General features: G+C 50.1%; 1 protein-coding gene across 5 annotated transcripts in view; it reads right to left on the reverse strand.

The window, feature by feature from the left end:
* Positions 1–14719, reverse strand: part of LOC135897326 (uncharacterized) — a 334910-nt gene that overhangs the window by 109347 nt on the left and 210844 nt on the right. For all 5 annotated transcript variants that reach the window (XM_065425932.1, XM_065425935.1, XM_065425936.1 and 2 more), the window contains one exon: positions 8573–8689. In XM_065425932.1, coding sequence (XP_065282004.1) covers positions 8573–8689 — 117 coding nt within the window. The remainder of the gene's footprint in view (positions 1–8572; positions 8690–14719) is intronic.

Genomic DNA, 14719 nt, shown 5'->3' on the forward strand with positions numbered 1-14719 from the left:
ATAATATAGCAAACCTTTCTCACCTTTAAATGCCTACTTTCCTAAGCATTGGGTGGGCACAAGACGGCATAGTACCGCCATGCAATTTGCGGATTTGTGTGATGATTATTATGTGACGTACGCACAGTGGAAAAACTTTCGTTGAGGCTCGGCATTAAACACTGCCGTGTTACCCGCCGTGCTGGCTGAGCGGCTATGCTGTTGCGCTGCTAAGCAGGACGTCGTGGGATGAAATCGCGACCGAGGCGGCCGCATTTCGACGGGGGCCAAATGCGAAAACGCTCGTGTCCCGCGCGCATTAGGGGCACGTTAAAGATCTCCAGGTGGTCAAAATTAATATGGAGTCCCCCACTACAGAGTGCCTCATGATCAAAATCGTGGTTTTGCCACATAAAGCACTAGAATCAATCAATCAGTCAAACATTGCCGTACTAAAAATATAGTCTACGTGTTATTTCCTACCATCAACGCTAAAGCGGCCATCACTATGGAATCATCGCAGCGCAGCGGTTCATTTCGTTGATCAACATCTGGTAGAATGTCACGGTGACAAAACCAATCCTGAGCATCCGGGTTTGCCCGTCTGAGCATGCGCAACCGCGAGGTTGTTGCGTGTCGTGATCGAAGGCGTTTAGAGTAGTTCCCGCAAAACTCAAATGCTCCAAACTTTGCCGCCTCTTACAGCTTGTCTCGTCAATAAGGCAGCTGGTTAAATGTAATTGGTTAGTGAAGAAAGTAACTGAATCAGGTTTAGCGTTACCAAATAAACAAAGTAATCGATCAAATAGAAAACAACCAAAACCAGCAATGGAGTACAATTAAGTACGAGTGATTACACGTAAATTTCTGCTTACTATAGTGTGGTTATGTGACAAATTTAGAGCGCTAAACACGACCGCCCTGTTTCTTTCATAATTTAATTCAACTCAATGTTTGATTTTTAGTTATCAAAGAAAGGAATAGCCACCGTGAGCTGGGTCACTTCACGTCCTGGACCCCATGAGTGACCATCGCCGAATTTTCTGAAAAAAAAGCTAAGAAAACAAAAAGGCTTGCTGGTGACTGTGTGAATGAGGTTTCACCAATGTATTTTTCTTGTAAAAATTCTTATCGTGACTGTCAAAAGCGTGGCAGTTTGGGCGAGTTGGTATGTCATGACTGTTTTAGGCTTGTAGCGCAGCTGAGGAAGAGCAATACAGGGAGGAGGTAGGGGTACTCATAGGTTTTTGGCGTTGGGACCTAAGTTAGCGGGGGAGTCTAGTAGACCACCGGAGGAGATGCTTTCAATGGTGAGGCTGATTTCCAAGTTCGCGGCAGAAGAGGATGTTTCGCGCGTTATTTCCGAAGGTGTAGGGGCCATACCCCGCTCTAGACAGGCACTTCCGAAGGTTTCGTTGAGACGTGTAGCTAACTATGTGCGTGACAATTCGATTTGCGTGTTACCGGCAGATAAAGAAGGCGGGTTCTGTGTACTCTCAGAAGGGAATTTTCACGCAAAAGCTGGTCAGGCAATTTCCGCCGTTTTTAAGCGTCAGGATACAGTGTCCTTAAGTAAGGTTAGCGCTCACTCTGCTTTCCGTTCCCTTCGATTACCCCTACCTCTTCCTTTTTTTGCTCTTCCTGAGCTGCGCTACAAGCCTAAAATAAAATCTTATCGTGACGTAAGCGCTATTTTGAAGCTTACGTGAAGAAATAAAAGTTGGTCGGAGATAAATTTTGTTTATTCTAGTGTAAAACCAGGTAAAACGACAAATCTTATTATATAATATTCTACTGACGTGGTTCTTTTATGGTTGCTCAGTGGCTATGGTGTTGGGCTGCTTAGCAGGCGGTCACGGGATCGAATCCCGGCCACGGCGGCCGCATTTCGATGGGGGCGAAATGCGAAAACGCCCGTGTGCTTAGATTTAGGTGCACGTTAAAGAAACCCAGGTGGTCGAAGTTTCTGGAGGCCTCCACTACGGCGTGCCTCATAGTCAGAAAGTGTTTTTTTTTTTTGGCACGTAAAACCCCATAATTTAATTTTTTGCTTCTTTTATGTGACATCATAGGTTATGTGACACATTTATTCATTTTCCACGTTTAATTGGCTCAGCTAAAAAGTAAAAACATGTGCGTTTTCAAATATTTTAACATGCACAATCTTAAAGTTTCAGCTACGACAATGTAGAAATATTTTTCCCGTTCCTATAGTTAATGCTACAAAATAATTTTTCGAGTATGAAACTTCCGAGTACTTTCTAAGAAAATTATTTCCGAATTTGGCAAAGTGTCACTTTTTGACGATGTACAGACCTAAGTTAAGCCCCCATTAAAGTCCCCCAGAAAAAAATACGAGAACTGATTATAAGCAGCAACCTTCCAGCTTGCTATCTAGAAATTTTGATTTCAGCAAAAGATTTCTAAAAATTTGGAATAAAAATTTACTGTCCGCAACCAATCTGACCAGTAGGCACTCCCGCTCAGTGTACCCTCAAAGACATGCTTTCTATGCAGATTTCGTCAGACCACCGCGACTGACATCTTGTACTACTCTACGTCACGTTTGCCTACAGTTCACCCAAGCCCCGACACTGTCGAATATTCGCCCTTCTACGTGGTTTTTGGCCGTGAAACCATGCTGCCATTGGACACCCAGGGATGACAGCGTTGATGAGCATATATTGGCATCCCCTTTGATACGGGCGCTGACAAATAGTCACCTAGCCTGCTTGATTTAATCAGGTACGCTATAGATGCGTTTCATTCTAGCATTTCTGTATACATTTCCTTAATTTTTTCTTCTTCTAAACGTCTCTATCTAGCTTGTACCACTATCTAGTTCGTTCTACTCCGGCGGCTGCTGCGTATGTCGTGGCCGTGCGAGCCCTATCTTGAAACCAATCTGCGATGCGGACACTTTAGGCGTCTAGGCGCACCGATGGCCGATAGTTTCGTATGCGCTATAGCACCCATACGCTTACGTGTCACCTGCGTTCACATAGTGAAACGTCACCAATTCTTTTTTTTTTGCACCCTTACTCTAAACGTCTCTTGCTTATCCCTATGGCTGGCGGGTTGATGCTTTCGTCCACTTTAAATCCAAGCGCTTCTGGAAGGCGTACGTTACCTATTTTGCACTGCGCTTCTCTGACTTCAAAAGTGGCCCAACCAATGTCACCTTGTACTGCCTCGTTTGTGGTTTTACCCTGGACATAATCATACAAAGCCAACCGGCCTACCGATCTTCGGTGAATTTCCAACCCCGACGAGATATCCGATTTTAAGCATTCAGTGGCATTTGCGAGCGTTGGCGCTGGCACCATTGCCCCTTTCCAGATTCCACGCACCACCTTATATTCATTGTGGCCTCAAATTGTTCTACGTTTCACTATTGCTACATTTCGCTTCCCCTTTATTTTTGGATGATCTTGTTGGGTGCTTGCATAAGTATTTTCTTCGTTTATGTATACGCCGAGGTGCTTATATTGCTTGACTACGGGTATGGCTTGGTGATGAATTCACACCACGTCACTACTCGTCTCTTCATTAAAGAGAATCACTGATTTCTCTGTGCTAAACTTAAGGCCTACATTTGTCGCTGCGCTGCCACGGGTATTCGCAAGTGTCTGTAAATCTCTTGATTTGTCCGCTTGTAACACTAAGTCTTCCGCATACATCAGTCCGGGGACCTTCTGTTGCATCATTTGGCCATCACGCATGTAGGATAAATCAAACCATCATTCATTGTTTTCCAGTCTTCTTTCTATGCCCTTAACACAAAGCGCGGACAACAATGGAGACAAACGACATCCTTCCTCCAGTACTTGGTGAACTTCCACCGCCTAATTACATTTTTCAGCCTTTCCATACAATTTGTACTCGGTTTCTATATATCTCCCTCAACAGCTTTACCAAATTGTCATCTATGCCTTCCAGCATGAGAATAACTCATTACGATTCCCTATCGACAATGTCGTAGGCTCCTTCATAACTAGGAATGCCATTCATAAAGGTCTACTCCTAGCCACTCAAATCTCTTTGCACTGAGCTAGTACACACATTATCTTCTAAGCGTCTGCCTGGTCTGAACGCGTTCTGTAGTTCCCCCAGTGCATAACTTTTTCCCACCCACTTCGACAGTTTTAAGTTTATAGCTTGCATTGACATTACTGAATATCAGACATTGTATCGGGCATGCGCTGTCTGCGCTACCTTATCAGGACAGCACTGATATCACGCGTGCGTCTGACTAAGTGCGTGCCAATAAACCCTTCGCGACTTCTTGTTCCTTCCATCGTGTAGTTGCCTCGATCTTTACCAGACACACGTCGCGCACGTTACATGGTGTCAGAAGTGGGCACTTCGGGTCGAAGCGTGGATCGGGCAGAGCCCCAACGATGGAACTACTGAAGGCACCGCCACCCTTGCAACTTACCGGCAATCTCTCTGGGCAATGGAAGCGCTTCAAGCAGAAGTTTGACTTGTTCATAGTGGCACCCATGACGAAGGAGCAACCCCGCACGGAAGCTGCAACAGCGGCACTCCTTCTGAATGTGGCTGGTGACGAAGCACTTGACGTGTTCAACACGTTCAAGTTTGAAGCACAAGAATCCAAGGAAGACTACGCAACAATCGTTGAAAAGTTCGAGTCTTACTGCTCTGAGGTATGCAACGAAGTGCATGAGCGATATCTGTTTCACTCGAGGAAGCAAGCAGATGGGGAACCATTCGAAAAATTTCTTCGTGACCTAAGAAAGCAAGCTGGGCAGTGCGATTTCGGAGAACAGCGTGATTCAATGATCCGGGATCAAATAGTGTTCGGCACGAATAATTCAAAGTTGCGCAAAAAAATGCTTGGCGAACAACAGTTGACTCTAGTGAAGGCGGAAGAGTTTTGCAAGGTCGCCGAATTTGTGGCGCAACGAAACGATGTCTGGAGGGCCACGGACAGCCACATTGACGCTATTGCGGGGCCCGCAACTGCACCGAAAAGCAGAAACGCCCAAGATGGCAACAAGCAGTACCGCTGAACAAAGGGTGACCGGCGGCACAGACCAGGGCAGTGTCCTGCATACGGAAAGAAATGCAACGTATGCCACTTGCCCAATCATTTTGCGGTGTGCTGTCGAGAAACGTCCAAAATTGCCGAAGTCAGCAAAGACGACTTTGACGATACCTTCGACATCCTAGAAGTTGGTGTTGGGAACAGAAATGCCAAAGACTGGATAGTGGAAGCTGAGGTCAAGGGCAAGAAGGTCTCCTTCAAGGTAGCCACCGGGTCACAGGCCAGCTTACTACCGTTTTCGGCATACCGGAAAATGCGTGCGGCGGGACCGTTGACTGCTGTTATCTCGGTACTACGGGCCTACAACGGAGGCATCATAACACACTTCGGAGCAACGTCGCAGGAGGTGACGGTAGGAAATACTTCCGCCACAGTCCAGTTCTTTGTCGTAAAACACGGCAGTCAAGCCATACTAGGACTGGAAGCGAGTGAAGCCTTGGGCCTTTTTCAACGCACAGTGGCCACTGTAAGCGCCTCAATAGACTACGAAGCAGTGACAAATTTCCGGCACCTCTTCCAGGGATTAGACTGCTTGAAGCAACCATATAGCATGGTCCTGCAACCAACAGCGGTTCCTGTCGTTCAACGAGCGCGGCGTATTCCCCTGTCCCTGCGGGGCCCTCTTCAGGAAGAGCTGCGAAGACTGGAGCGCGAGGCCATCATCGTAAAAGAGAACGACCCCACGGACTGGGTAAGCCCTTTGGTTACCGTCAAGAAAAAGGACGGCAGAATTAGAATTTGCATGGACCCCCGGAAAATTAATGAGAACATAAAAAGAGAACACTTCCAGCTCCCAAGGCGCGAGGATATGGAAGTGGAATTGGCCGGCGCAACTGTATTTAGTTGCTTGGACGCAAACTCCGGCTTCCACCAGATCGCACTTGATGAGCAGACATCGAAAATATGCCCTTTTGCTACTCCTTTCGGCAGGTATACCGCTACCTCCGATTGCCCTTCGGCATCGCCTCAGCCCCTGAAAGCTTTCAAAGGACGATGACTCAAGTATTTGAGGGCCTCCCCGGTGTACATGTGTGCACTGACGATATTTTGGTATGGGGAGAAAACAGCAGCACGACCAGAGACTGGTTGCGGTCTTGAAAGCGGCCGAAAAAGCCGGCTTAACGTTCAACGCAAGAAAATTCCGGTTTGGTGTTACGGGAATACAATTCCTGGGCGATATCATTGGACGTGACGGCATCTCACCAGACCCAAAACTTATCAAAAGCTTGCTTGAAACACCGGAACCCAAAACCAAATGTGATGTTCAGCGCATGCTCGGTGTAATCAACTACTTCGCAAAGTACGTGCCACGGCTTTCTGAGCGGACTGCGCTTCTCCGAGCGCTTATCAAAACACACGCAGTATTTGAGTGGACTGAAAACCACAGAAAAGAGTGCAAAGGTATCACTCAAATTCTAACCATGAAACCCGTACTCGCCATCTTTGATCCCCAAAGGCAGTCTATAAAATACCATGTGATGCATCAAAAGATGGCATGGGTGCAGCGAGCGCTCTTGCAGTGTCACGATGGCGATAAGTGGCACCCAATGGCATATGCATCCCGTGCGCTAACACAAGCTGAGCAGCGTTACGCGCAGATTGAGAAGGAGACTCTCAGCATTTCGTTCGGCTGCGAGAAGTTTCGCTACTTCGTGTACGGGCACAAAGTTTTTATTGAAAGCGACCATAAACCGTTGCTATCTATTGCTGCGAAAGGGATCTGCGACATGCCTCCCCGCCTTCAGAGGTTTTTTTTAAGACTTCTGAAATATGATTTCGTTTTGCAGTACGTACCAGGAAAACACCTCGTCTTGGCCGACATGCTTTCACGATCGGCTCCGGCTAGTCACGAGGACATCGCTGGCGCCGCTGACGACGTGGAAGTGCACGCAGTGCAAGTCCTGGGCTATTTGGTCACGGGCGCTACGCGACAGAAGCTGGTGCAAGAAACAGCGCGTGACGATTACTTGAGCACTGTCATCTCCGATTTGTCAAGCGGTGAGAGCCTGCAGGGTGAACTCAAGCCGTTTTCGCCAGAGCTTTCCGTCGTGGACGGTATATTGCTGAATGGAACAAAAGTGGTCATACCTAAAAGCATGCGACGTGAAATCCTAGGACGAATTCATAATGGGCACCCTAGGATTGCAGAAATGCAAAGAAAGAGCACGACGTTTGGTTTTTTGGCCTGGGCTCAGCAGCGACTTATCCCTGCTGATTCAGACTTGCTCGACTTGTCGGAAGTTTTCATACAAGCAACTGAAAGAACCTTTACTCATGCGCCCAATCCCATTATGCGCATGGGTTCGAGTTGGCGTAGACATTTTTTTCTTTTGGGGGAAGTTCATACGTCGTAGCGTTTGACGCGCATTCAAACTTCCCGGAAGTCCAGAAGCTCCAGGACACCACTGCAAGAGCAACAATTTCCGCACTTAGCGCAATGTTTGCCAGGCATGGCGTACCTCTGGAGGTGTGCACCGACAACGGGCCGCAGTTTTCAAGTTATGAATTTGCAGAATTCGCAAGAAAATATGACTTCGCTCATGTCACATTCAGTCCCCGCTTCCCACAGTCCAATGGTCTGGCAGAGAAAGGGGTACAGATCGTAAAACGCCTCTTGAAGAAAAGTGAAGACTCACGCGAAGACTTTTGGCTAGGCTTGTTGGCCTACCGCTCTACACCGCTTGTGCGCGGCCGATCACCTGGAGAAATTCTTCAAGGCAGGCGTCTCAGGTCGAATGTACCCGATTTTGGCGACGTGCAGCCTACGCCAGTCAAAAAACATCGCCAGACCAACGGCGGAAAGCATTTGTCACCCTTGGACAAAGGGTCGATCGTAAGGCTCAGGGACACATGGTCCCCGAAAGGTATTGTGATGGGTAGAACGTCTCCGAGGTCCTACAACGTGGAAACAGAAGGTGGTCGGGTGTTTAGACGTAACAGACGGCATCTCCTTCAGACTCGCGAACAGTGGACAGCAGACGAGAGTGATGATGATGAATGCGGTTCGTCTTACAGCTTGTGCACTGACTCTAGTGCGAGTAGCTCCGTTGATGTTGCATCGTGCCAGCCTACACACCCGCATCCTCAAGCGTCGTCCGCCGATGGCCCAGCACCAACTACAGCGCACCACGTGCTATCTCCTCCTAGGCCGACGCCAGTCCCAAGAAGGTCGGGTCGCACCAGTAGGCCACCGCAGCGGCTTCGGTACGACGCGGCCTTTAATCAAGTAACCTGAACTGTTGTGCTTCTTCGTTACCCATCAGAGGATGTATCGGGCATGCGCTGTCTGCGCTACCTTATCAGGACAGCACTGATATCACGCGTGCGTCTGACTATTTAAGTGCGTGCCAATAAACCTTCGCGGCTTCTTGTTCCTGCCATCGTGTAGTTGCCTCGATCTTTACCAGACACACGTCGCGCACGTTACAGACATAACCTATAGTATTGAGACAGCCTGATTTGAATACGGGACGAAACTTTACCATGTGTTCCGTGTTTGGCGATGCAGAGAAGTGAGGTACGTACTTTGCGAGCTCCATGAGTGCTTGGGCGGAGGTACCGGTCCAGTAGCTGCAGAGGCTGCCGAGCATCATCATCAGCGAAGGCCCCATCAGAAATGCGTTGTGTATGTCTGCGCGACGCCTGTAAAGCAAGCATCGAAAAAGAAAACTGAGTGCAACAGGTGGCCGATGTACTGGAGCTTAAATAATACGTTCTACTGGCCAGACGCTTCGCTGGCACAGCTAGTGACTTATATACTGTCTAGGCGTGTGTGCGTGCATGTACGCATTTAGTGTAAACATAATTTTTAAAATTTTCATTTACAGATGGTGCTGTTTAACATTTACATGTGGACCGCTGGAAAAAGCGGTAATGATCGGCATGACAAGCGCGACGTCCAGTTATTCAGGTTTTTCTAAGTTTCTAAATTACAAAAATATATTGGCGTTTCAGTTAGCAGCTTGACAAAAGCGTCTTTTTCATCTACAGTTCGCGACGATATTAACTTCAATGCAATTACAGTTGTTAGCAGAATTTGGGGACATTACACGATATCGCCAACATAACCTATGCAATTCGTCCTTAACATACAAAACCACTACTGCCCAGCTACAATTTCACTGTTTCAATGTGTGTTCTGACGCAATAAGATAGTTCATGATTGGATATTTTTACTAGCCACCTGAACATGGCGATTTGCCATGTAGGGGACTTCCACCTGTTCCCGAAGCCCACCTGAAAAAGCGGAACACTACAATATATATATATCACTACTTATTTCTTTTTATCTGTTTGAAAACAATACATGTGGCGTATAACAAACTTACCAGAAAGCTACACGACGGCAGCAAATCGATTGTATTGTCACGTGGTAGTGACGGTGAAGAAAACAGAAATACGGTGGAATACAAAACTAGCCTTTATTGGGCGAACCTGTGCCCACAAAAATAGGCTACACTTATAGCGCAACGATAGCAGCGAAAATGGTCGGCGATCGTCGGAAATCTGATCAGCGGGTCAAGCGCGTCGGCTTTTATAGAGCAGTCGTCGAATGTTCCAGACTTATCGTTCGGACCCGCGTGCCTTCTACAAAGTTCTACACCATTCGCGTTACGCGATGAAATCAGATAACACAAGGTTCGGCAACAACAAACAGCCGGGTAGAAGCATCGATAACTTTCCAGAAACGTTGGATACATGCAGGCGCGTCCCTCACTGTGCGATTACAGTTGTTAAGCGGCGAAACGTGGTCACCCGATAAAGATAAGTACACGTGTCAATAGCCCCCTCTTAAGAAGCATCGACCCGATGCTGCAAACAAACGAAGGTAATAAACAAAAGCACTCGTAGCAAAGAAAAGAACAAAATGGCGAAATTCGTCAGCGTCCGTAAAAGGGTTTAAGGCGCACCACGTGGACCACTTCAGATCGTGCGCGGCGCCGCTGTGAATGCGAAATGCCGTCTGGCACGATCTCATAGTCCAGAGCGCCAATACGTCGGATGACCTTGTAGGGTCCGAAATAGCGTCGGAGTAGTTTCTCACTGAGTCTTCGTCGGCGTATCGGGGTCCAGACCCAAACACGGTCGCCAGGTTGGTACTCGACGAAGCGTCGTCGGAGGTTGTAGTGTCGGCTGTCGGTCCTCTGCTGGCTCTTTATTCGCACGCGGGCGAGCTGTCGGGCTTCTTCGGCGCGCTGGAGATAGCTAGCGACGTCAACATTCTCTTCGTCAGTTACGTGCGGTAGCATGGCGTCAAGCGTTGTCGTCGGGTTCCTGCCGTAAACCAGCTTAAAAGGCGTGATCTGTGTTGTTTCTTGCACCGCCGTGTTGTACGCAAAGGTTACGTACGGCAGGACCATGTCCCACGTCTTGTGTTCGACGTCGACGTACATTGCTAGCATGTCGGCAAGGGTCTTGTTCAGGCGCTCCGTGAGACCATTCGTATGCGGATAGTAGGCAGTTGTCCTCCTGTGGCTTGTCTGGCTGTACTGCAGAATGGCTTGGGTGAGCTCTGCTGTAAATGCCGTTCCTCTGTCGGTGATGAGGACTTCTGGGGCACCATGTCGCAGCAGGATGTTCTCCACGAAAAATTTCGCCACTTCGGCTGCGCTGCCTTTTGGTAGAGCTTTAGTTTCAGCAAAACGGGTGAGATAGTCCGTCGCCACGACGATCCACTTATTCCCGGATGTTGATATCGGAAACAGCCCCAAAAATCCATCCCAATCTGCTGGAATGGTCGGCGAGGCGGTTCGATCAGCTGTAGTATATCCTGCTGGCCTTGTCGGTGGTGTCTTGCGTTGTTGACAGTCTCGGCATGTCTTGACATAACGGGCGACATCGGCGGTTAGGTGCGGCCAGTAATACCGTTCTTGTATCCTCAATAGAGTCCGGGAGAAACCGAGGTGCCCAGCGGTCGGATCGTCATGTAGGGCGTGCAGTACTTCTAGACGCAGCGCCGACGGAACAACAAGAAGGCAGTTGGCGCGGACTGGTAAAAAGTACGTCTTCACGAGTAGGTTGTTTTCAAGCGTGAACGAAGATAGTCCACGCTTAAATGCCTTAGGGACAACGTCGGTGTGCCCTTCCAAATACTCGACTAGGGCTTTTAGCTCCGGGTCCCCTCGTTGTTGTTCGGCGAAGTCTTCCGCGGTTATTATGCCAAGGCAGGCGTCGTCTCTTGCGGTGGCGGGGCGGTGGCATCTTTCGGTGGCTGGTCACTGGGGGCGCGTGATAGGCAATCGGCATCTGAGTGTTTTCGTCCGGACTTGTATGTTGCAGTGATGTCGTATTCTTGTAGTCTGAGGCTCCACCATGCCAGCCGTCCTGAAGGGTCCTTTAAGTTAGCTAGCCAACGCAATGCGTGATGGTCACTGACGACTTTGAATGGCCTGCCATACAGGTAAGGGCGGAATTTAGCAGTAGCACAAATGATGGCGAGGCATTCCTTTTCAGTCGTAGAATAGTTGCTTTCCGCTTTTGACAGTGACCGGCTAGCATACAATATCACCCTTTCAAGTCCTTCTTTCCTCTGGACTAGGACGGCACCGAGGCCTAGGCTACTGGCGTCAGTGTGGATTTCGGTATCGGCGTCCTCGTCGAAGGGTGCAAGTACCGGCGGCGACTGCATGCGTCGTTTGAGTTCTTGAAATGCCTTGGCCTGCGGCGTTTCCCACTTGAACGCGACACCACATTTGGTTAGATGTGTTAGCGGCTCCGCGATGAGTGAAAACTCCTTGACAAAGCGCCTATAGTAGGCGCACGTGCCAAGGAATCTGCGCACTGCCTTCTTGTCGGTTGACTGCGCGCGGGAACCTTGCGATGACAGCTGTCTTCTGTGGGTCGGGGCGTACTCCTGATTTGCTGATCACGTGGCCTAGGAACAAAAGCTCATCGTAAGCGAAACGGCACTTTTCCGGCTTCAGAGTGAGCCCTGATGACTTGATGGCTTTTAACACTGTCGCAAGCCGCCTAAGGTGATTGTCGAAATTTCCGGCGAAGACAACGACGTCATCCAGGTAAACAAGGCACGTCTGCCACTTCAGACCGGCTAACACCGTGTCCATGACGCGCTGAAACGTTGCAGGCGCCGAGCACAGTCCGAATGGCATGACCTTGACCTCGTAGAGGCCGTCTGGCGTGATGAAGGCAGTCTTTTCGCGATCTCTCCCATCGACTTCTATTTGCCAGTAGCCAGACTTGAGGTCCATCGACGAGAAGTATTTAGCGTTGCAGAGCCGATCCAATGCGTCGTGTATCCGTGGAAGGGGGTACACATCCTTCTTCGTGATCTTGTTCAGTCGACGATAATCGACGCAGAAGCGTAGGGTTCCGTCCTTTTTCTTTACCAGGACTGCAGGAGAGGCCCACGGGCTTTTCGACGGGTGGATAATGTCGTCGCGCAGCATTTCGTCGACTTGTTGCCTAATAGCTTCACGTTCTCGCGTCGAAACTCGGTAAGGGCTTTGGCGAAGTGGTCGAGCGCTCTCTTCGGTTATTACGCGATGCTTTGCAACTGGTGTTTGTCGAATCCTCGATGACGTCGAAAAGCAGTCTTTGTATCGTCGGAGAAGACTTCTGAGCTGTTGCTACTTACTCATAGGAAGACTTGGATTCACATCGAAGTCTGGTTCTGGGACAATGCTCATCGGGGTAGATGCGGCTGAATCCGAGAGGACAAAGGCATTGCTGGTTTCCACAATTTCCTCGATGTATGCGATTGTCGTGCCCTTGTTTATGTGCTTGAACTCTTGGCTGAAGTTGGTTAGCATAACTTCCACTTGCCCTCCGTGGAGTCGAGCGATCCCTCTTGCGACGCAAATTTCACGGTCGAGCAGTAGATGTTGGTCACCCTCGATGACGCCTTCTACGCCAGCGGGTGTTTCAGTGCCGACGGAAATAATAATGCTGGAGCGCGGCGGGATGCTCACTTGATCTCCGAGCACACTCAAGGCGTGGTGACTAGGACAGCTCTCCGGCAGTATCGCTTGATCTTGAGACAGCGTTATCGATTTCGACTTCTGGTCGATGACTGCGCCATGTTGATTCAGGAAGTCCATGCTGAGAATGACATCTCATGAACACTGTTGGAGGACAACGAAGGTGGCAGGGTAAGTCCGGTCATGAACGGTAATTCTTGCCGTGCAGATTCCAGTCGGCGTAATGAGGTGTCCTCCAGCGGTCCGAATTTGGGGGCCCTCCCATGCAGTCTTAACCTTCTTCAACTGGGCGGCGATGTGTCCACTCATTACGGAGTAATCGGCCCCTGTGTCGACGAAGGCAGTGACTGCGTGGCCGTCGAGAAGTACGTCGAGGTCGGTGGTTCTTTGTCTGGCGTTGCAGTTGGGTCTTGGCGTCGGATCACGGCTGCGTCGCGTTGAACTGAAGTTGGAACGTCGCGTCGTCAAGTCGTCTTTCATCGGTGTAGCCTTGTCTTCCTGATTTCGTCGGGACGGCGGCGTGTCGTTATGTCGTCGAGGTAGTTTATTCGGTGTCTTCGTCGGCGGCGGAGGATCTTCGTCAGTTCGACGAACAGCAACCGCACCTCCATCGGTTGCTGCTTTTAGTTCTCCGGATATGGGCTCGCTGACCGGCCCCGGGCTAGGCCAGTGTATGGTCGGCGCTGCGGCGACAGGTAGCGGCCTGGTGATGGCGAACGCGATGGTCGTCGAGAGCTCCACTGAGTAGCGGCGAGGTAATCGGCGATATCGCGGGGGCGTTCACCTTGCTGTGGGCGCGGAGCGTTCACGGCGAAACATCGCAGTCCCATCTCCCGGTATGGACATCGTCGGTAGACGTGACCCGCTTCTCCGCAGTGGTAGCAGAGCGGGCGGTGGTCAGGAGCGCGCCAAATGTCCGTCTTCCTCGCGTAGGTGCGCTGGGCGACGGGTGGTCGTGCTGGCGGTGGCGGCGGCGGACCACGGAACTGCGGCGTGACAGGGCCCTGGCGCGGTCGTGGAGGGGGACCTTGACGGCGTGCGACGGCGGCGTAGGTCATCGCTTGCGGCTCAGGCTGGGGCGATTCAGGGGCTACTCCAAGCTGTTGTTGGAGCTCCTCACGCACGGCGTCGGCAATCGAAGCCACTTGAGGCTGTGATGGTGGCAACAGCTTTTGTAGCTCCTCCCGCACGACCGCTCGCATAGTCTCGCGCAGGTCGTCAGGGACCAATGATTGAACTCCGGCGTAGTTTGTCGAGTTCATGCGGCGGTCGAATTGCCGGTTTCGCATCTCGAGTGTCTTCTCGATGCTGGTGGCCTCGCGAAGAAACTCGTCGACGGTCTTCGGTGGGCTTCGTACCATTCCGGCAAAAAGTTCCTCCTTTACACCACGCATCAGCAGGCGGACTTTCTTCTCCTCGGGCATTTCAGGGTCGGCGTGGCGGAAGAGACGGCTCATTTCTTCCGTGTAGATCGCGGTCGTCTCATTAGGTAGCTGCACCCGGGTTTCTAATAGCGCTTGGGCTCGTTCTCGGCGTACGACGCTTGCGAATGTCTGCAGGAAGCCGCTTCGGAAAAGTTCCTAGGTCGTTAAGGTGGCTTCTCGGTTCTCGAACCACGTCCTGGCCGCGTCTTCCAAAGCGAAGAAGACATATCGCAGTTTGTCGTCACTGTTCCAGTTGTTAAAGGTAGCGACTCTCTCGTATGTCTCAAGCCAGCTTTCCGGGTCCTCAAAAG

The sequence above is a fragment of the Dermacentor albipictus genome, chromosome 2 (genome assembly GCF_038994185.2).
Source record: "Dermacentor albipictus isolate Rhodes 1998 colony chromosome 2, USDA_Dalb.pri_finalv2, whole genome shotgun sequence".
Classification (NCBI taxonomy): domain Eukaryota; kingdom Metazoa; phylum Arthropoda; class Arachnida; order Ixodida; family Ixodidae; genus Dermacentor; species Dermacentor albipictus.